This window comes from Pseudoliparis swirei, chromosome 24 (genome assembly GCF_029220125.1).
Source record: "Pseudoliparis swirei isolate HS2019 ecotype Mariana Trench chromosome 24, NWPU_hadal_v1, whole genome shotgun sequence".
NCBI lineage: Eukaryota > Metazoa > Chordata > Actinopteri > Perciformes > Liparidae > Pseudoliparis > Pseudoliparis swirei.
Window position 1 is genome coordinate 18,671,574 of NC_079411.1, and position 20,643 is coordinate 18,692,216.

The 20,643-nt window shown below is 48.1% G+C and overlaps 1 protein-coding gene across 1 annotated transcript in view; it reads left to right on the forward strand.

Moving 5' to 3' along the window:
* The first annotated feature begins 14,305 nt into the window (after positions 1 to 14,305).
* The window catches only part of septin9b (septin 9b), a 62,797-nt gene continuing 56,459 nt past the window's right edge, over positions 14,306 to 20,643 (forward strand). Inside the window, exon 1 of the mRNA XM_056409002.1 lies at positions 14,306 to 14,385. Coding sequence (XP_056264977.1) covers positions 14,364 to 14,385 — 22 coding nt within the window. The 5' untranslated portion in view covers positions 14,306 to 14,363. The remainder of the gene's footprint in view (positions 14,386 to 20,643) is intronic.

The following is a 20,643-nucleotide window of genomic DNA, read 5'->3' on the forward strand; positions in this document are numbered from 1 at the left end:
CGCTGATTATTGAAATTGTTGTCAATCAGTTTCCATCTGCATTCTGCAGACTAATTGTGTAATGGACGCTTTGCTTCAGTGCTTAATTTAAGCAGGTCATAAGCGTACAAAACGCCCACTGCCCGTCACTGCAAAAGCTACAGTAACACATGACTGAGCTGCAACTGGCCACGGTTCAGCGCAATCATTCAGTCCGACGAGCTACAGTACCGCTGGGTCGTCATGTCATCCATCCTCCCACTGAACCACACCAGTAGGTCCCATCGAGAAGGAGCAGATGAGGGGAGTCAATGCAGCTCTTTCTTCCCCTCCAACAATGGCTCTTCAGTGACAGCCGAGCCAGATTCCCCTCAGCCTGAGTCATACGTTGGCCCGGACCACCACCACATTCACCACGACCCCATGCGATGATAAAGCTGCCTCTATCGCATTGCTATTCATCGGTGAGCATCTCATTTAATTCACGACCTAGGAGTCGAGCTGCCAAACTCTCCAGTTCATATAATCCTTATCACATTAAAATCCCTGCTTAAAAAGCCTCCGTGAGTATAATACCACCTTTATCAAACTTCTTTCGTGAGTGCCAAGTACAAAAGCTCCCCGTCTGAGCCCCGAGGGTTGCTTTAGATACTGGTTACTCTGCAGAAGTTTCTCTCATTGAAAGGAAAGATTTTTTTTTCCCCCTCAGATAAAATTTCCTTCAGCTATTATCCTAAATCCTTTCTCTCCCACCACAGGAAGTGACACATCCGTCGCCACGTGGTGTTATCTCTCTGTTTATCTCTCTCCTCGCAGCTGTAATTCCAATCTGATCAAACCTTTAGTTTCGGGCTCTGAAAATCTGACCCACGCTTCAACGATGCACGCGTACCATGAAGGAGACCTCTCTGCCTGCTGAATAGTCTCGTAAGACCCTCGTGCTGCACGTGCACACGCGAATCCAAGTGTGACATCATCTGCCACTGTGTCAGGGGTTGTCTATAAATAGAGACGGCTGATGACAACGTTTTCAGCCTAACAGAGCCCCCCTGTGAGTAACATAAGGGTGGGAACGGGCCATGTCACTGCTGCTCTTCGTGCTGAGCGGTCAGCCAGCCGTGGATGATTTTGCCGCGTGTTCATTAAGATAAAACACCTGTTGTTAGAAGCAGATGCCATTAGCAAAGCATCGGCTGATCATAACCAGTGCGTTTGTGTGTCAGTGATCACATGATGGAGTAAAAGGAATAACCATGTCTGTCTCATGTGAGAGGTTGTGTTTGTTTGTGCAGATGGAAAAAGATTCAAAGCAAAATAAACCATTCTAATATTCTTTTGAATATCCTTTTCTGTCTAATCCAAACTGAACACTAAAGCCACTCATACCATTTACATTCTAGGAGTTGTTCACTGTACCTTTCCAACTATTTAGCCTGGGATCTTAACTTTTTGCATTTCCCCATTTATTCAAATTACTCACTTGCTGGACTCCTTCAAAATTATTGAGAGCTAAGCTGAGGGGGAGTCCAGACTCCTGGAGATACTGGAACGATGAAAAGATTATGAAAATATTAAATCCGTCGTCTGTGAGGATTCTCCATTTTCTCCTAGTTTTTACGTTTTGAGTGATGCTCCCATGTGGAACTTATGCTTTGGTCAACTGGGTGGTGTAGAAGGACATCCAATATTATCTCTCCATGTCATTAACCAGGTGAAGCATTAAGCTCATAAATTGGGAAAATGTCTGGATTTATGTGATCGTTTGATGTATTTGGATATATGACCATGGTGTGACCTTATGTGTTTCAATTTATGATAGGATTCGGCTCTATTCTTGTCATCATGAATATTCATGATGTATCTATAATAGTACATCACATTTGTGAAAATGAGTTCTCTATGCCAGTGTGTCACGGATCAGTGTAACACTGCAGGGATGCAGCATGCCTTCCACACTCAGTCCTCCATTTATTTGGGACGTGCACTCCATCGCCAACCTCCACATGCACAGAGATCACCGCAGAGAGCCCATGTGTCAGGAAGCTGCCGTGTGTATTTGCATGTGTGTCTTGTGCGTATATAGAGTATGTGCAGACTGTCTGGGTCCGAGTTGTGAATTTAGACATCAGGAGCATGGCATGCTGATTACAGAGGTCCAAAGCCACAGGGAACCACAGGAACTCTCTTCCCGTTCTCCCTTCCCCTCTCCTCTTTTCTCTCTTGCTCCGGCACCATTCCTCCATCAGTTTGGGTGAATTTGGAGAGATGGAGGTGAAGGCAGCGGGCCTCTGACTAATGTGGCTCTGCCTAATGATAATCAGCCAAACGGCATAGCTCTGCGCCTCTCGCCCGTGCTCCGTCTACGTTTACATTTACTCAATTCCCCCTGCGCCCATCGAGGTACATTACACACTGGAGGGAACGCTAAGCACTGCTGACAGGCTGCTTTTGTTCCAGCTTAACTAATTTCATATGGATTTGTGAAGGCAACAAAAATTTTAATCTCTTTTACACTAAAATCCCGCAGAATGCATAAAAGACGCCGACACACAGCGGCCTCTAATCTATCTTAAATGTCCACATATACTTAACAATTGCGACAACAGACTCCTTCTTTACTGCAAGAGATCTGGAAATGTGAGGGTATCCCATTTGTACGTATTCCTCCAAGCCAGCTCCCACTCACATCTAATGATTACCTTATGGTGGGGAGGAAATAGCCATCAATGTTACCACAGCCATTATGGGACAGACAGACTGCACTACGAGTGCGTTTACAGCCTCTGACAGGCCACATGACCTGAGCGTGGGGTTTAAATAGTCCGAGTGTCACGACGGGATGTAGGGTGGACCCAAATGCACGACTCAGGAGACAGATAATACTCGTAAAGATCTTTTACTTAGTCTGTCAAGAATGGAACAGACTGAAGAAACAAACAAACAGTGGACCTCTCAAGGGCTTGGTCTGAGAACACAAAACAATCTGGCAGAGGACAAGTGGAAGTGAGGGAGCTAAATAGTGAGGGACTAATGAGGGGATGGGCTGCAGGTGAGAAGGGCGTGAGAGCCAGGTGAAGGGAACGAGGGACTAACGAGGGAGTGATCAGAGGCAGGTGAAGGGAGTTGGATTGACGAGATGGGAAGCAGGATCTGGAATGACAGGATAGTTAGTGACCAGATGAAAACAACTAATACAAACAGGAAGGTGGGGAGCTAAACTGTTACAGAATCCCCCCTCAAAGGGACGGCTCCTGACGTCCCAAAACAAAATCACTACGCCGGGTGGGCGGAGGGGATCTGGAGGAGGACTAATACTCTTCAGACATCTTCCCCCCTCTCCTCATCGGTGGGTGAGTTGTCCTCATCAGAGGCTGACTCCTCCCCAATGTCTGATGCTGCCGAAGGGAGGGAGGAAACAGGGGCTGGCCTGGTAGCCCTTGTGGGCACAGGTCCCTTGGAGGGCTGGTCAGGGTGGCTGCGGTGAAACTCTCTTATGAGAGAAGGATCCAGGATGTGTTTGGCTGGGACCCAGCTTCTCTCCTCTGGTCCGTAACCCTTCCAGTCGACCAAATACTGTAACCCTCTTCCACGGCGGCGGGAACGAAGCAGACGACGAACTTTGTAGGTAAGACCTCCCTCTATGAACCATGGTGGCGGTGGGGGCTGTTCAGCAGGAGCCAGTGGACACTCCCGAACTGGCTTAACTCTGGAGATGTGGAACGCCGGATGGACCCGCATGGCCCGGGGCAGCTTGAGCCTGACTACTGCCGGGTTGATGACCTTTAGTATCTCGAATGGTCCGATGAACCTGGGTGCCAACTTCCTCGCCTCCACTCGCAAGGGTAAGTCCTTGGTTGATAGCCACACCCTCTGGCCAACCTGGTAGATGGGGGCTTTAGAGCGGCGCCGGTTGGCTGCTGTAGAGTAACGGTCGGCCGAGCTGAGAAGCACCAGTCTGGCCTTGGCCCAGGTACGGTGGCAGCGGCGGACGAACGCTTGGACTGAGGGGCAGGAAACCTCCTTCTCTAGGGCCGAAAACAATGGAGGTTGAAATCCGTAGGCACACTGAAACGGGGACATACCAGTAGCAGAGCTGGTCAGGGTGTTGTGGGCATATTCCACCCACAGGAGCTGTTGGGACCAGGATGCTGGAGTCTCGGAAACCAAACACCGTAGGGCCGTCTCCATCTCCTGGTTCTTGCGCTCAGTCTGGCCGTTGGACTGCGGGTGGAATCCAGATGACAGACTGACTGTGGCCCCGATCAAAGTGCAGAACTCCCTCCAGAACACGGATGTAAACTGAGGACCCCGGTCAGAGACTACGTCTGTGGGAAGACCGTGAAGCCGGAAGACGTGCAGCAGAACCAGCTCAGCAGTCTCCTTGGCCGAGGGGAGCTTGGGCAAGGGCACGAAGTGGGCCATCTTGCTGAACCGATCTACTACTGTTAGGATGGCGGTGTGTTTGTTGGACAGTGGGAGACCAGTAACAAAGTCCAGGGAGATGTGAGACCAGGGCCGATGGGGCACAGACAGCGGTCTCAGGAAACCAGCGGGAGCCTGGTGGGAAGGTTTGTGCCGGTTGCAGACAGGACAGGCGTTGACGAATTCCCGGGTGTCCTTCTCCAAAGTAGCCCACCAGAACCTCTGCTGCAAGGCATCCTTAGTACGCTGGCTCCCAGGATGGCAAGTGAGCTTGGAGCTATGGGCCCACTGGAGGACCTCCGACCTCAGGGTCTGGGGAACGAACAGACAGTTAGGGGGACAGGAGCTCGGGCCGGGCTGGGCCTCCAGGGCAGCCTTGACTCTATCCTCTACCTCCCAGGTGATAGCGGCCACCAAGACTGGGGCAGAAAGGATGTTGTCATCACAAGCGGTGGAATCCCCCTTGTCCACAAACTGGCGGGACAGGGCGTCTGGCTTGACGTTACGGGTACCAGGCCTGTAACAGAGTGAAAAGTTAAACCGGGTAAAAAACAGAGACCATCTGGCTTGCCGAGAGTTGAGTCTCTTGGCGGATTGAATGTACTCGAGATTCTTGTGATCAGTCCAACACAAAAATGGCAGACTGGTCCCCTCAAGCCAGTGTCGCCACTCCTCAAGAGCCAGCTTAACGGCAAGCAGCTCTCGGTAACCAACATCATAGTTCCTCTCAGCAGGAGAGAGTCGCCTAGAGAAGAAGGCGCATGGGTGAAGCTTCTGGTCACTAGCAGCACGCTGAGAAAGGATGGCCCCCACTCTCACATCAGAGGCATCCACCTCAACTACAAACTGTCGCTCGGGGTCAGGAACTTGGAGGATAGGAGCAGAGGTAAACCGGGCCTTAAGTCCCTGGAAGGCCCCCTCAGCCGAGGGTGACCACCGGAACTGGACCTTAGATGAGGTAAGGGCCGTGAGTGGGGCAGCTACGGTGCTATAACCGCGGATAAACCTCCGATAAAAATTGGCGAACCCCAGGAATCGTTGTAGCTGCTTACGTGAGTCAGGGATGGGCCAGGATGTTACTGCCTCCACCTTGGCAGGATCCATCTGCACGATCCCCTGTCCCACGATGTAGCCCAGGAAGGGGACAGAAGAGGCGTGGAATTCACACTTCTGCCTTAACGAACAGAGAATTCCTCAGAAGACGTTGAAGGACTGCTTGGACATGGTGAATGTGCTCCTCTCGGGACCTCGAGAAAATAAGAATGTCGTCTAGGTAGACGAACACCTGCTTATTTAACATGTCTCTGAGCACATCATTTACCAGGGCCTGGAAAACGGCTGGGGCATTAGTAAGACCGAAGGGCATAACGAGGTATTCATAATCTCTAGTGGGGGTGTTGAAAGCTGTCTTCCACTCATCCCCTTCTCGGATCCGGACTAGGTGATAGGCGTTACGCAGATCTAGCTTTGTGAAGATGGTAGCCCCCCGCAGCAACTCGAAAGCAGAAGAGGTGAGTGGGAGTGGGTAGCGGTTCTTTATGGTAATGTTATTGAGTCCCCTGTAGTCAATGCAAGGCCTAAGTGACTTGTCTTTCTTCCCTACGAAGAAGAACCCCGCCCCTGCAGGTGAAGAAGAGGGACGGATGAGCCCAGCAGCTAGAGAGGAACTAATGTATGCCTCCATGGCCTCTCTCTCAGGGGCAGATAAGGAATACAGGCGGCCCCTGGGTGGGGTGGTACCTGGTTGCAGGTTAATGGCGCAGTCGTACGGTCGATGTGGTGGCAGACATGAGGCCCTGACCTTGCTGAATACCTCCTTATAGTCATGGTATTCCGTAGGTACTCCTGACAGGTCCAAAGCAGAGCTGGGGCACACTGACTGCTGAGGTGCAGCAGCCTGTTTCAGGCAGATCAGATCACAAGATGCACTCCAACCCAGGATGGCTCCTGTGGCCCAGTCAATGTGGGGGTTGTGGTCGGCGGGGCCAGGGATGCCCCAGGATGAGTGGATGCTGAGGTGACCGCAGAATAAGAAACCGAATGGTCTCATGGTGATTACCGGACAGGAGCATACGGACTGGCGTGGTCTGGTGAGTCACTGTCCCCAGTAGGTGGCCGTCCAGGGCGTTGACCAGAACAGGGCATGGAAGAAGTACCTGCTGGATCCCCAGCTGACGAACTAGGTCCTCGTCAATGAAGCTGTCGTCAGCACCAGAGTCAATGAATGTAGCGAGGGTCTGTGGCCCGTTTGCGAGCAGCAGTTGAGCGTGGAAGAGGTGTCTTTGGTTGGGAGAGAGTCTTGTGGTTCGGCTCACCAGTACCTCCCCTGGTAGAGACCAGGTGGTGATGCTGGTAGCTGCTGGAGCAGCTCGCCGTCGAGCGAAAACGCGATGATCTGTCCCCCCCCTGCGTCGCTCCTGTCGCCTTGCCTGGATGCGTCTGTCCACTCGGGAAGTCAGTTCAATTAGGCCATCCAAGTTGGCAGACAAATCAAAAGAGATCAGTTCATCCTTGACATAATCTGCTAGTCCAATCAAGAACACCTCACACTGAGCTGCCTCATTCCAGTTGCTCAGGCGTGCTCTCGTACGGAACTCCAGGGCATAATCTGCCACAGTTCGGTCCCCCTGGCACAGTTCCTCCAGTCCCCCGCTTGGATCTGGGCCCCTGGAGACCTCTCCGAAAACTTTGCGAAGCTCCGCCGAAAACAGCAGGAACGAAGAGCAGGCTGGCGTCTGTCACTCCCATTCTGCGGTGCCCCACAGTCTCGCTCTGCCCGTCAAGTTGTTTATGGTGAAGGCTACCTTAGCCTCCTCCGTGGCAAAGGTGTGGGGCTGCAGGGAGAACAGGATGGAGCAGTTTATGATGAATGGGTTGCAGCCCTCCGGTTCTCCAGCATAGCGCTCCGGGTATGTTACTTTGTATTATTACAAGTGTGTGTGTGTGTGTGTGTGTGTGTGTGTGTGTGCGTGTGTGCGTGTGTGCGTGTGTGCGTGCGTGCGTGCGTGCCCAGGCCACCACTCTTTGTTCAAAGGCCAGCGGTTACACTGCAGCAGGGACCGGGGGTCAGGTCTAAGTGTGTGTGTGGAAACTCTGACATTTTGCTCTTTCCCCTCAAAAAAAGAGAAAAAATAGAGAAAAGGACCTTTTCACTATAACTATAAACAAGTCCTGCAACAGCACCACGTGTGTTTACGTGTGTGTCGGAACAGGCACACAAGTTAGAAAAGGAGTCAACAAATGCACAAGCACATGTTGTGTGTTTCATGTGTTACTTTGACTCTGTGGTTCACTGCAGTGTTTAAAGTTTGGAAAAATGATCCCGGGAAGGCAGAAAAATCCAGCGGGCCAAAGAGACACGTCTCTATTTTAAAACCACACTTTTGTCAAAGCACCAGCATCCAGCTTCACATATGAATTCAGCATCTACATTGATCCTCATTGAGAATTTGTTGTGGTTTTATCTAGGGCTGTGAAACGATTAACATTTTTAATCGGGTTAATCACAGGTTTTTGTGGATTAATCATGATTAATCACATATTACCGATATTCTCGGTATATTTTGTGAGAACATAGAGATTTATGACAAAAGACGGATATATACATTTATACATTCTTCTATACAATGGTGCTGCAACTCAGCAGTTATTTAGCAGTTTTCTTCCATATGGAACATTAATACATCTTCATCCTAAACAGAATGTTTAACCCTCCTGTTACCTTTCGGGTCAATTTGACCTCATTCAATGTTTAATGTCGGTGTTCTTTGGGGTCAATTTGACCCCAGGCTGTTTTTCAATGTGTCAAACATATAAGAAATATCAACTTTTTATTTATTTAAAGGGCTATTTAGGTAGTCAACAAACAAACATAAAGTACCTCACACTTAAACTTGGGAAGCAATATTAATTCTAATAATTTTCTGGAGGTTTTAATTGCTGGGGTCAAATTGACCCCGAGGGTAAAATATGTTAGTAAATGTAAAGGTAACAGGAGGGTTAAACAGAACATTTTTCTCTTGTTTGTCAACCATGAACTCCACCATGATACAATCTAAAGGCCTCTAGTCTTCCTTTAGCAGCTGCTGAGGCAAACTGACTGTGTGGGTTTTCTTCATGAACTGGGCCGTGATGAAAGGGACGGCGGAGACACCGCTACAAAGCTGACACCCCACCGCCCCGGACACGGACAGGGGGACAGATTGACAAGTGACTTTTTTTTGCTCGGTCCTGATGCGCGCACGGAGCTCTGTGGCGCGCGAGACGGAGATCGATAAGTGTTAACGCAACGCGAAGAGACAGAAATGACATGCTGGCTGTGGAGATACGATCAACAACAGACGTTTAGTTTAATAAAAGAACAAAGACGTGCTATAGAGAACATGTCAGGGGGCGGGCCAATCTTTTTAATGTCATGCGATCTACCAACACTACGCCGCGATCGACTGGCAGGTCGCGATCGACGTGTTGAGACCCCTGATCTACAGGAAGTAAAAGTCGTAGCAAGGTTTCCGTAGGTGAACCTGCGGAAGGATCATTACCGATGAACAGCACGACCGTCTGCATGAGAGCCGTACGTGATGGCTGCTGTGTTGCGAGCTCCCGGATTTTGTAGTAGTTTTTTGTTATTTATTCTTCTTATTGCGACTATTTTTGCACAAAACGTTAGCAGCCAGTTAACGTACGACAGATGCACACTTCTGGAGATTGGATCGGCAGTTGCTCGCCGCCTACCAGAGTTTTTCAACTCTTACTCGGACGTCCCGCCAGGAACAGTAGCGGAACTATCTCCGTCCATTTTAGGCGCGATCTCACGCAAACGTCGCCGACGGAGGGGGAAGCGAGCTGGCGTGCTGGTTAGGCTGAGACGTCGAGCCAATCGACCCCCACTACCCACCATTTTACTGGCAAATGTACAGTCTTTGGACAATAAGCTATGCGAGCTACAGGCTCGTATTCAATTCCACCGGGAAACTAAGGACAACTGCATCATCTGCCTTACGGAGACATGGATGTCGGAGGAGGTTACCGACTCAGCCATCGAGCCGGCAGGATTTTCCGTCCACCGCGCGGACAGAACAAAGACTCTCTCTGGTAAAGATCGTGGAGGGGTATGTCTCATGATAAACAGATCTTGGTGCAACCAAAGTCATGTACATACTCTCAAGTCGTTCTGTTCCCCGGACCTGGAGTACCTAATGCTCATGTGTCGACCATTCTGGCTACCGGGAGTTTACAGCAGTCACCGTAACTGCTGTGTACATTCCGCCTCAAGCTAACACGGACATAGCGCTGAAGGAACTCTACGGGCGATCAGCGAGCAGGAGTCGGCACACCCGAGGCTGCTTTCATTGTGGCGGGGACTTCAACAAAGCGAACCTGAAGAAAGTTCTCCAGTTCTACCAACACATAACAAGCAACACGCGGGGGGAGCGGATTCTCGACCACTGCTACACTCCCTTCCGGGATGGATACAAAGCCCTCCTCCGCCCACCGTTCCGCAAATCGGACCACCGCTCCATCCAACTACTACCCGCCTACAGGCAGAGGCTAAAGCAGCAACCAATCGCTGTGAAGGAAGTGCAACGCTGGTCGGACCAATCGGAGTCTATGCTACAGGACTGTTTTGAACGTACTGACTGGGATGTGTTCAGGGTCGCGTCGGACAACAACGTCAGTGAGTACGCGTCCTCAGTCACCGGGTTCATCAAGAAATGCATAGATGACGTTGTTCCTACCAAGTCGGTTCGGATTTATCCCAACCAGAAACCGTGGATAAATGGCGATGTTCGCTGCACTCCGCACGCGTAACACCGCCTTTGACTCCGGGAATATGGCGGAATACAAAGAGCCCGCTTCGACCTCCGTAAGACCATCGGCTCTGCCAAGCGGGAGTTCAGGAACAAGGTGGAGGAAAAGCTCAAGAGCCATGACGTGAGAGGTGTGTGGAAGGGGCTACAGACAATCACGGACTTCAGAGGAGAACCAGCGGTGAAGAGAACTCCTCTACCTCCCTCCCAGGCGAGCTAAATACATTCTTTGCTCGGTTCGACGTGAACGGCAGCCCGCCAAGGCAGCGCTGCCTGAGGAGACCAGCCTGCTGATCATCTCTGAGGCTGACGTGCGCAGAGCCTTCTAGCGGGTGGACATCCGGAAGGCGGCAGGTCCCGACCACATCCCGGGCGCGCCCTCAGAGCATGTGCAGACCAGTTGGCAGGAGTCTTCGCAGACATCTTCAACCTCTCCCTGTCCCAGGCTGTTGTTCCTGAGAGCTTCAAGATGTCCACCATTGTGCCTGTCCCCAAACACCCCAAGGTAACCTGCCTGAATGACTGGAGACCCGTAGCCCTCACCTCGATTGTCAGTAAATGCTTGAGAGGTTGGTCAAGGACTTCATTTGTTCCATGTTGCCTGCCACGCTGGACCCATGGCAATTTGCATATCGTCAAAACAGATCCACCGACGACGCATTGCCATGGCACTTCACACCGCCCTTTCCCACCTGGAGGAGGAACTGTTGTGTGCGAATGCTGGTTGTGGACTACAGCTCAGCGTTCAACACTATTGTTCCCGCCAAGCTCGACACCAAGCTCAGAGGTCTAGGCCTGCACTCTACCATGTGCAGCTGGATACTGGACTTCCTGTCGGGCCGCCAGGTGGTGAGGATGGGCAGTACCACCTCAGAGCCGCTGACCCTCAACACGGGAGCCCCTCAGGGATGCGTGTTGAGCCCTCTCCTCTACTGCCTGTACACCCACGACTGCACGGCCATGCACAGCTCCAACGTCATCATCAAGTTTGCTGACGACACAACAGTGTTGGGGCTGATCACCGACGACGACGAGACAGCCTACAGGGAGGAGGTTGGATCACTGGTACAGTGGTGCCAGGAGAACAGCCTCATCCTCAACGTCAAGAAGACCAAGGAGCTGATCGTGGACTACAGGAAGCGGAGAGGAGAGCACACCCCCATCTCCATAAACGGAGTTGCAGTAGAGAGGGTCAGCAGCTTCAAGTTCCTCGGCGTGCACATCTCCGAGGACCTCACATGGACCACGCACACCACTCACGTGGTGAAAAGGGCCCAACAACGCCTGTATTTCCTTAGGCGACTGAGGAAATTCAACATGGCCCCCCGCATCCTCAGATCATTCTACACCAGTACCATCGAGAGTGTTCTGACAGGTTGCATCACCATCTGGTACGGGAACTGCACCGCCCTGGAGCGTAGGGCACTACAGAGGGTGGTGCGGTCGGCACAGTACATCGTTGGAGGTGAGCTTCCCTCCATCCTGGACATATACACCAAGCGGTGCGTGGCCAGGGCCAAACGGATGATGAAAGACAATAACCACCCCGGCCACAAACTGTTCACCCTTCTACCGTCAGGCAGGCGATACCGCAGTATCAAGTGCGGCACAAACAGACTGAGGGACAGCTTCTTCAGTCAGGCCATCAGGCTGCTGAACAAGGACTGAGACCCTCATTAACACCATACACCAGAACATATTCTGTGAATATCTATGGCCATGGTGTATATTTTATTACATTGTTTATATATATATATATTGTATATATATATTGTATGTATATACATATATATATATATTGTCTCAAAAAAGTGTATATTTTATTACATTGTTTTATATATATATATTGTCATGATGTATATTCTATTACATTGTTTTATATATATATTGTTAATACTTTCTTCTTTTTTTTTGTGTGGATATTGTATAGTTTATTCTCATTCTTATTCTTTTTTTAGTCTGCTACTGCTGTCGGGTGTTTTGCACATAAGAATTTCACAAACCGATTATACTTGTATAAAAGGGGATGTGACAATAAAAACTTGAAACTTGAACTAGTTCAGATTGAAGTGGTGTATTGGAAGCTCATTTTGCAAGTGACTTTTTTTTCGTCCCGACGACCAACAACAGACGGATTGGAAGCTCATTCTGCGCATGCGTTAAATGCGTTAAAAAAAACTAGTTAAACCTGTAATTGAATTAACTGAGTTAACGCGTTATTTTTCACAGCACTAGTTTTATCATGTCATCACCTTGATCACAGTTTAGATGCCGTTGCCGTGCACTTTGATGTACTTCAGCAGGAATACAGCACAGTATTCACAGGATACAGCACATTAGATGGAGAGAATAAACCATAAAGCTGTCTTAGCCCTTCAAAATAAAACTGTGTATATAATATACACATCAGTTTTATATGACTATACACACATATAAATAGGCACCATACGGGCAGCTTAGTACTGTTAAATGTTTACTATGACAGAATATCAATCCAATTTCACATTGACCCTAAAATAACCACTTGGACCAAAATGTCTACAACATTTAAAGAGATGGATAAATCACACTGCATAGGCTTATATAAATCCTGGTTTTATCTGATCTTGAGCGCTAGTCATCCTACATCTACTCACAGTGCAGCTCTTGAATATCCATAATCTGCCTCCTCTGCTTCTGCTCACTCCATTACGGATGTCAGAAAAGGCCTCCAGACAGCAGAGGAGTAGGAGCTCTGTGTTTGTGTGTGTGTGTGTGTGTGTGTGTGTGTGTGTGTGTGTGTGTGTGTGTGTGTGTGTGTGTGTGTGTGTGTGTGTGTGTGTGTGTGTGTGTGTGTGTGTGAAATGGCTTGCATCTCTCAGAATGCTTCCACCATCTACCATTTGTGTTTGTTTGATAAATGTTAAATGTATATTTTAAAATGTGTAAGTCATGTGAGACACACACCAGAGGGAGGCGTTTGTCGTCACTGCGTGCCGGGAGACACACCAGGTGAGGTCACGTCGTTGCTTCATCCAAGCATTAGCCTCGCCCCAGAAGTTCCTATACGGGCTCCATGTGTGCTGTTCAAGCTGGTGCTGCTGTGTGTACATTTGGAAGGCGTGGGTTGAGGAGGAGGGATGCTCCTTGTGAGAAAGAGGAAGAGGAAGTGAGCTGCTGGGCCTTCTCTTCCAGACACAAAAACAAATATGTTTGCATCAGATTGTGTGTGATGTCCAGTGATTTCCTGCAGAGCTGAGGCTGGGAGACGATCGGATGGTCAATACAAATATTAGCTAATATCTTATAACACTTATTACTATTGTTGTTATTACTATAGTATTAGAAACAATACTTATTAAGAAGCACTTCACACACAAGGACTGAGTATACTCTTCATTTCACTCATTCGTTGTTGTGACAATAACTGATATTGTGTGTTTAGAAAGGTGATGATGACAGTGTGAGGCGGCGGGATCTATCTGTACGCGCAAGGCAGCAGTCAGATAATTCGATTTCAGTCCGACTAAGCCAATAATTCGATTGCATGTAACCGCACTGAGTGTGTTGTTGGTATAGAGCAGGATGTCTTGGTTGTCTTCTGTTAGAAGTGGAGTTGATTTTCAGATTAGCACCTTTGATCAAAGGACTATTATTCAATTTTTTCAAAGACACAATAGTGTCATGTGTGTGTGTGTGTGTGTGTGAGAGAGAGACTCGCTTCAATATCAAGGGCATCAAAATAAACACGTTGGAGAAAGCCAACGGAGAAAAAAGGCCAAAAGTGTCAGCTTGTGTGTTTCTGGGATAATAAAAAAACTGCCTGTGTGTGTGTGTGTGTGTGTAGGAGAGAAGGAGAGCTATGAGAGAGAGACAGCAAAGAAAGCAACTCCATATGACTCGCACATGGCTGCGGACGTCTGCTCCGTTCACTTGTTATCCTGACAGACTGAAGACATTAAAGCTTGGAGGAAGTAAGAGCAGGGGAGATGGGGGTGGGGAGGGGGAGGGAGGGAGGGAGAAGGAGGGTTTGAAAGAGGGGGACAGGGTGACTAAATCAGGAGAAAGGGGAAGTCTTAATGAAGAAGAAGAAGAAAAAAAGACTGAAGGGAAGGAAGCAGGGGAGAGAAAAAGGAGAGGTTACATGTGACTATTTGAGGCAGCCGTTGAGTTATGGAGAGAGACAGAATAGCTGGTAAGTTTTGGCTTTTTCCAACTTATCTCAATATGTTAACGCTGAGAAGGCTTTCTGTGAGGAGTCTCCTCCTCTGTTCTTTGTTAGTCCGCTAGAAGCCACCCGGTTAGGCTTCTTAACCCAACTGAAGTCTGTCAGTCTGTGAGTGTGTGTGCATCTGTGAGTGTGTGTATGTGCTTGTCCGTGTGTGGGGGTGTGTGAGTGTGCATGTATCTCTGTGTGTGTTTGAGTGTGTGTCTGTGTGTGCTTGCGTGTGTCTCTGTGTATGTGTGGGAAGGTGTGAGTGTGCGTGTCTCTGTGTGTGTGTCTGTGGTTGTGTGTGTGCGTGCCTGTGTGTGCCTGTGTGAGTGTGTATGTGCGTGTGTGTCTTTGTGTGTGTTTGTGTGTGTGTTTGCGTGTCTGCTGGTTGTCTCTGTGTGTGTGCCTGTGTTTGTGTGTGTCTCTGTGTGTGTTTGTGTGTGTGCGTGCGTGTGTGCGTCTCTGCGTGTGTCCATGTAAACATCACACCCCTCCGATGTCTCCTCCATGTTGTTGTCTCCACACGCTTCCTCCCGTTCTCCCTGAGTGGAGAACCGCAGTTCAGCAGTGAGCGGGCGTCACGTGACCGGCTGTCAGAGCCGTAATCTCCCCGCGCGAAGTGGCTGCCGCGCGGTAATTGGCAGCCTCGGGTTCGGATCCCGACCGAACAGCTGAGCCGCAGAGCAGCTGCACCGACTCGAGGCGGACGGAGTTCAATCTTCGAGCCATCGTCACGATGATGCATTTTAAGCCGAGGAGACAGATTAATTCTGACTGACACATATGGTTTATTTCAGGAAGCAGAGCTCACACGACAGCTAATATTGTTTTTAACACACAGCAGACTCTTTTGAGAAATGTTCAGCATGCATCAGAGTCTCTCTCTCTCTCTCTCTCTCTCTCTCTCTCTCTCTCTCTCTCTCTCTCTCTCTCTCTCTCTCTCTCTGTGGCTTCTGACATGCATTTCTCACTCAACGTAGAATAGATCCTTCCTGTTTCCTTTCATCAGTGGCTCTTTATTGATTTTAAGTGCTACTAGAGGCCCACGTGTGTTCAGTCCGAGAGGGTACAAGTAATCTGGTACTTCCGGTGATGAAGGCCGGACATCCAGCTGATCGACACCGTGCAAATTAGCCTTTAATTCGACTGTTAATAAAGTGACTGAGCCGCGGGGTGAGTGCAGACACACCGTGCATCTGTTTTTATTACCACTGGGGGGCAGTGTTGTCCTTTCTGTCTTATACGTTCTGTGAAATGTTCCATCTAGAATAGATGATCCATATGTTGCGGACCGTAAGGGGGTTTCTTTTTCTTTTCCTTCTTTTTTTTTTATTGGGAGGTGGAGAAATGTAGTAAAGACTTCCTCAGTTAAGGAAGTCCTGCATGGGCCAAGCTACTTCCTGGTTTTCAGCCTGCAGCTGTGTGGTTCTGTTTGGACCCTGTCGCCTCTCCTACCTGATCCCCTGGGACTTTAGTTTGAGAAGTGTGGTGCGCAGGTGGCATTCTCGACCTCTAGATCCCTCTTGACTCGGGGTGCCTCCTGCTTGCACGCTCGGGCCTTTAATAATACGTTCAATGTGACATGTCGTCTGCAAATGTTCACCACATTTTGTTGAAATACAGCAAAGGGAAAGGAAAACGAGGGGTTCCGTCTGGAAATGACTTGAGAGAAGCGAGAAGTTGAGTCATCAAGTTGCTTTATGCTCTGCCAATTAAACAAGAAGAAAATCACTGTCTTGTGAGGCACTAATTGCAGTATTTGCGCGGCCTGTTTCTCATCAAACCGACAACAATAAAATATTCAGTAGTTTGAGTTGAGGACACATCTGTCCACTCCCCTCGTGAAATAAATCCATCAAAACCAGTTATGCATTTGTTAACATGAAGGAGTCCAGGCCAGGAGCCATAGACGCATACTTTTTGCTGAATGAGCTTAATATTCTGATTCATTATGTATCACTCGTTCTTTTAAGGGGCTGACATTTGACTTATGTTGTCTTATTTTCTCCATGTAAGTGAACAAGCTGTGTACAATGTTACTTTTTAATCTGCCTTTAATTTAATGGTTCTTTCATGGAATGTGAGCTCTCTCTCTCTCTCTTCGTGTTTTCCCCTCTTTTCCCACGTGAATCCATGTTTTTAGAAGGGCTGATGTATCCACTCAGAGCCCTTCACGACCTCACCCAAAAACGCATGTGCTCGGATCCCCACTTACACAAACCCGGGGGTTAAAGGGACTCAAGGAAATCACCACGCTCACCATGTTCCATGAATTGAATGTGCAGGATATCCGTTATGAGTGAACGCCCCATAGTCCTCCTCCCACCACCCACCCCGTATCTCACCTCATATTGTTCCTCAGATTATTGTCTCATAATGATAAGTGAGGGCGACCGTGAAAACCGCCAGCAACGGGGGAGTTCAGGGCTCTGACTGCACCTTCAGTCCACCCATGGGAGGATTCGTGAAATTAATCAACATGATGGAGACACGGGTCAAGCCATGGGTGGTGTCATAGAAATACATCCTCAGCGAAAGCTCATTCAGGTGATTGTTTACATGCAGCTGTATTTGTGGTCAGCAAGGTGCAAAGGGGGATTCAGCCAGTGTCAACAACTATACAGAGGCCAGCTGAGTGCGCGAACATCCATTTCCTGCACACATACAAATACTTTTTATGCCTCAAGTCACATTTAAGTTAATTATTATGATAATATCGTCATATAAACATTTGATGAATGCATTTTTGGAACGCATTTACTGAATTTCATGCAAAACATGCATTCTTTTGACATATTAATACAATTATCTGGCCAGCATTTAACTCACTTTTTTAATAAGAGAATTTTAAAGAATGAAGTGCATATGTGTCACGAGCTCCATCTATACATGTATCACCGCTCATATTCAAATAGACAGGAAACTAAAAGTGATAACCTCCACAGTGGCACTGTGCCGTAGGTGTGCCATTTCTCATCACCGTTAGAAATAAAGGTTCCAAACGGGTCCTTCATGAAGGGCTGAGGTTCTACCCAGAACCATTAGCTTCTGAAGAACTGCTTTTTGAAGAAGGGGAATTTGAAACCCTTTAAAGAAGAAATATTTCGGCAAGGATTGTTGAAAGCATGGCTGATAAAAGGGCCCGTCCACAAGGTGCTGGGCGGAACCTCGATGGTTCTCGGTATAAACCTCCACACTGTTTATTTTAGGTAGAACCCTCTGAAAGGGTTCCTTGTGAAACCTTCCGAAAATGTTCTTCCAGGAACTATAGATGTTTGTCCAATGAGTCAAATAACTATATATGGTGGGATTTAAAACCTGTATATCTCAGAGTGTAGAGATGAATCTGACTCTCGGGAGTTTGCTTGCACCACGATATCACAGAGTCCACCGATCCCTGGTTCACATGACGTTGGGCTGAGGATGACAATCTCAAGCACAGCAAGTCAAATCCAAGAATGAAACCACTGCAGCAATATTGATGCCAGCCTAAGTTATCCACACAGCTATTAGCCAGATTTAAAAAGCTTACCATGAAAGAGTGGAGGATAATAGTTTTTCCAAAGAACTGTCGTATTAATAAAAACATGTATGTGACTAGTGGCAGAGATTGAGTTGAGTTTAAGTAAGGCCTTATGTGCTACTCTCAATGAACTACCCCTTGGCCTCCCTCAGTCTCACTGTTCTGTCATCAAATTATATATTGCTTGAATTGTTCCTTTATTCTTTCTTTGCATTTCTGTAGCGGTTCAACCGTTTAATTGCTCAATATTTCTGCAGAGACAGCGTGTCATTTGGGCTCTGCTGCAATACATTAGTTCACCCCACAGAGGTGTAATTTGTTCCTCCTTCTTAGATATGTAGGTCAAACAGATCCTCTATGAAAGGTGTTATTTAAATAAATGCTGAAACCGCACACATGAGTGCATTTGGAAAAACAAGCAACATTTAAATAGAGAGGTTGGTTTTGTGCAACTTCCTGCCAAGAAATGTTTGTGGTTGTGCTGGATTCCTGTTTGTCGAAAAGACTGACCGAGCAACAAAGACTAAAGACTCTTAGGTACACAGTAATGTCTCTTGTGTGAACTTCATGTCAGTACACTAAAACAAAGTCATATGTGCAATAAACAATAAACGCATTTTAAACAACGTCGGAGCGATTTATTCTGTGAAAATGGAAAGAAAAGAATTTAACAAGCTGCGAAGTGAACAATAAACACAAAGATGTGTCATCGGGAATGACTGGAAGTGATGACCTCGTTGATGAAAACGTGAAATGACTTTGTAAACAACAGCCTGCGTATTCGCTCGTAGATTACACTCTGCGAACGAGGTACAAAGAGAGCACACCTCCGTGATATGGGGCTGAAAGATTTCGCTGAAGCAGATTCATCCCACTATGCGAAGGCCTCTGTGTTTACGCTGCTATTTAAGGGGCACACAAACGCACCCGCGTCCACAGTCGCAGTCAAGTAACCACATGTGCGCGTGCACGTGTATTCAAGTAATGTTACTCACATTGCTAACACACGCACACACACACAAACACACGCTTCTCCAGATGTTGTTTTGGAGCCTTTTCCTCAATCTGTCGCTCAGGCTTTGCCTCGCAGCCACCAGCCCACCAGTGTTTGGATAAATACACAGGGAGGTGGGCGAGGTGTGTGTTTTGGTCTAATTGAGTACTATAGAGAGGCTTGTGGCATATGGTTTCCAGCCTGCAACTTGGGTCTGCACGGGCACACACACGTTTGTACCCTATAGCATAATATCCTTGTTTATATATATTTATTTTTATATATAGTAAAGTTAAGGCTTATGGTTGGTCTTAAAATAACTACATAAACTAAGTAAAGCAACATCACTTACGCACATTTTCCCCATCATAATAACGACACAGAGGGGTTTACTTTGTAGTTACCGGAAAGCCTGTTGCGTCTTGAGGACTCGCTATGCCTCTGTATCAGACACCGAGGGGTAGGGGGGGCGTGGCAAAGCAGTGGTATTTGACGCCCTGGTAAATGAGGCTGATACATTATGTGAGAGGACACCAACCCACATGCATGTATGTATTTTCACACACTTGTCGAGGGGCAACGCAAACATGCATGCACGCACAGACTCATTAAGTATAAAAGCCCACACACAGCGGTCAGGGTGTGTGATGCACTCAAAGCGTAATTGCACAGCATTGGACAACAAGCGTCTCAGGGGGCAGATAGTCTACCCAGTAAAGTTCTGCGATTGATACATTTAAGATAGAGTGAATGCAAATGCACCACACTCTGTTCCTTATCCTAAAACGCCTTTGCGTTGGTTGTTGTATGAAATAACCAGACTGCAGCGTAAACGCACAGCGATATTCTGTGTTAGGGTCGACCTCTCGGGTGTTAGGGTTAGGGGCCTCTGGGTGGGCTTGGCATCACATTGGTGCCCCTTAGAATGGAGCTTTTCATTCAAGGGGGATATTTCCCGACTGCTCACATGGTTGTAAAAGCGCCAGGCACTGGCACCTTATTGCCTTCATGTGAGCTTCCTGTGGCCATTCAGTTTTACATTTCCTTCAAGGCCTTATTGTGGACCAGCTTCTATTCACTCTTGTGACCTTCCCCATTAGTGTGCAAATGGTACAGCAGACGTGGATTCAGGGACAATTCACCACAAATCTCATCCGCAATCACATCTGGCTTCCAAACAGGAAGTTGTGAAAAGCCGCTCACTCATGACCAATCAGTCGTTACAGCGATAGCATCACTGCTTGTTCCTGTGGGTGATGCTGTAGCATGTCCCACAGGGAGACAGTGGATACGGTTAACTAAATGCAGAAAGCAACTTTTACATTTCATCACTTTTACCAACATTGTTTCTTCGTCAATCCCTCAAAAGAACTATGAACTGGCCACAGCAGCTCCAAGGACAAGAAGAGTTTGCCATACCCGCCACAGAAGAAGTGTGCGCTACACTCGCTGGTCAGTTGTGTCCAGCGAGCTTCAATTCCTATGATCCTCTTGATAATGCGACATCACCGAGGGTGGGTTGGCGCACGAATCAACCCTCTGATTGCCCCGAAGCGCCGGCGTATATATATATATATATATATATATATATATATCCCTAATGTCAACTTTCTCCAGGAAGTCTCTCATGTTTAGTTGTTTTCTGTCACAGGAAAGCAGCTCCGCGCAGGAGTGACTGCACATTAATTAACATGTCAGATATTGTGTGGAGGTTGTTTACTCG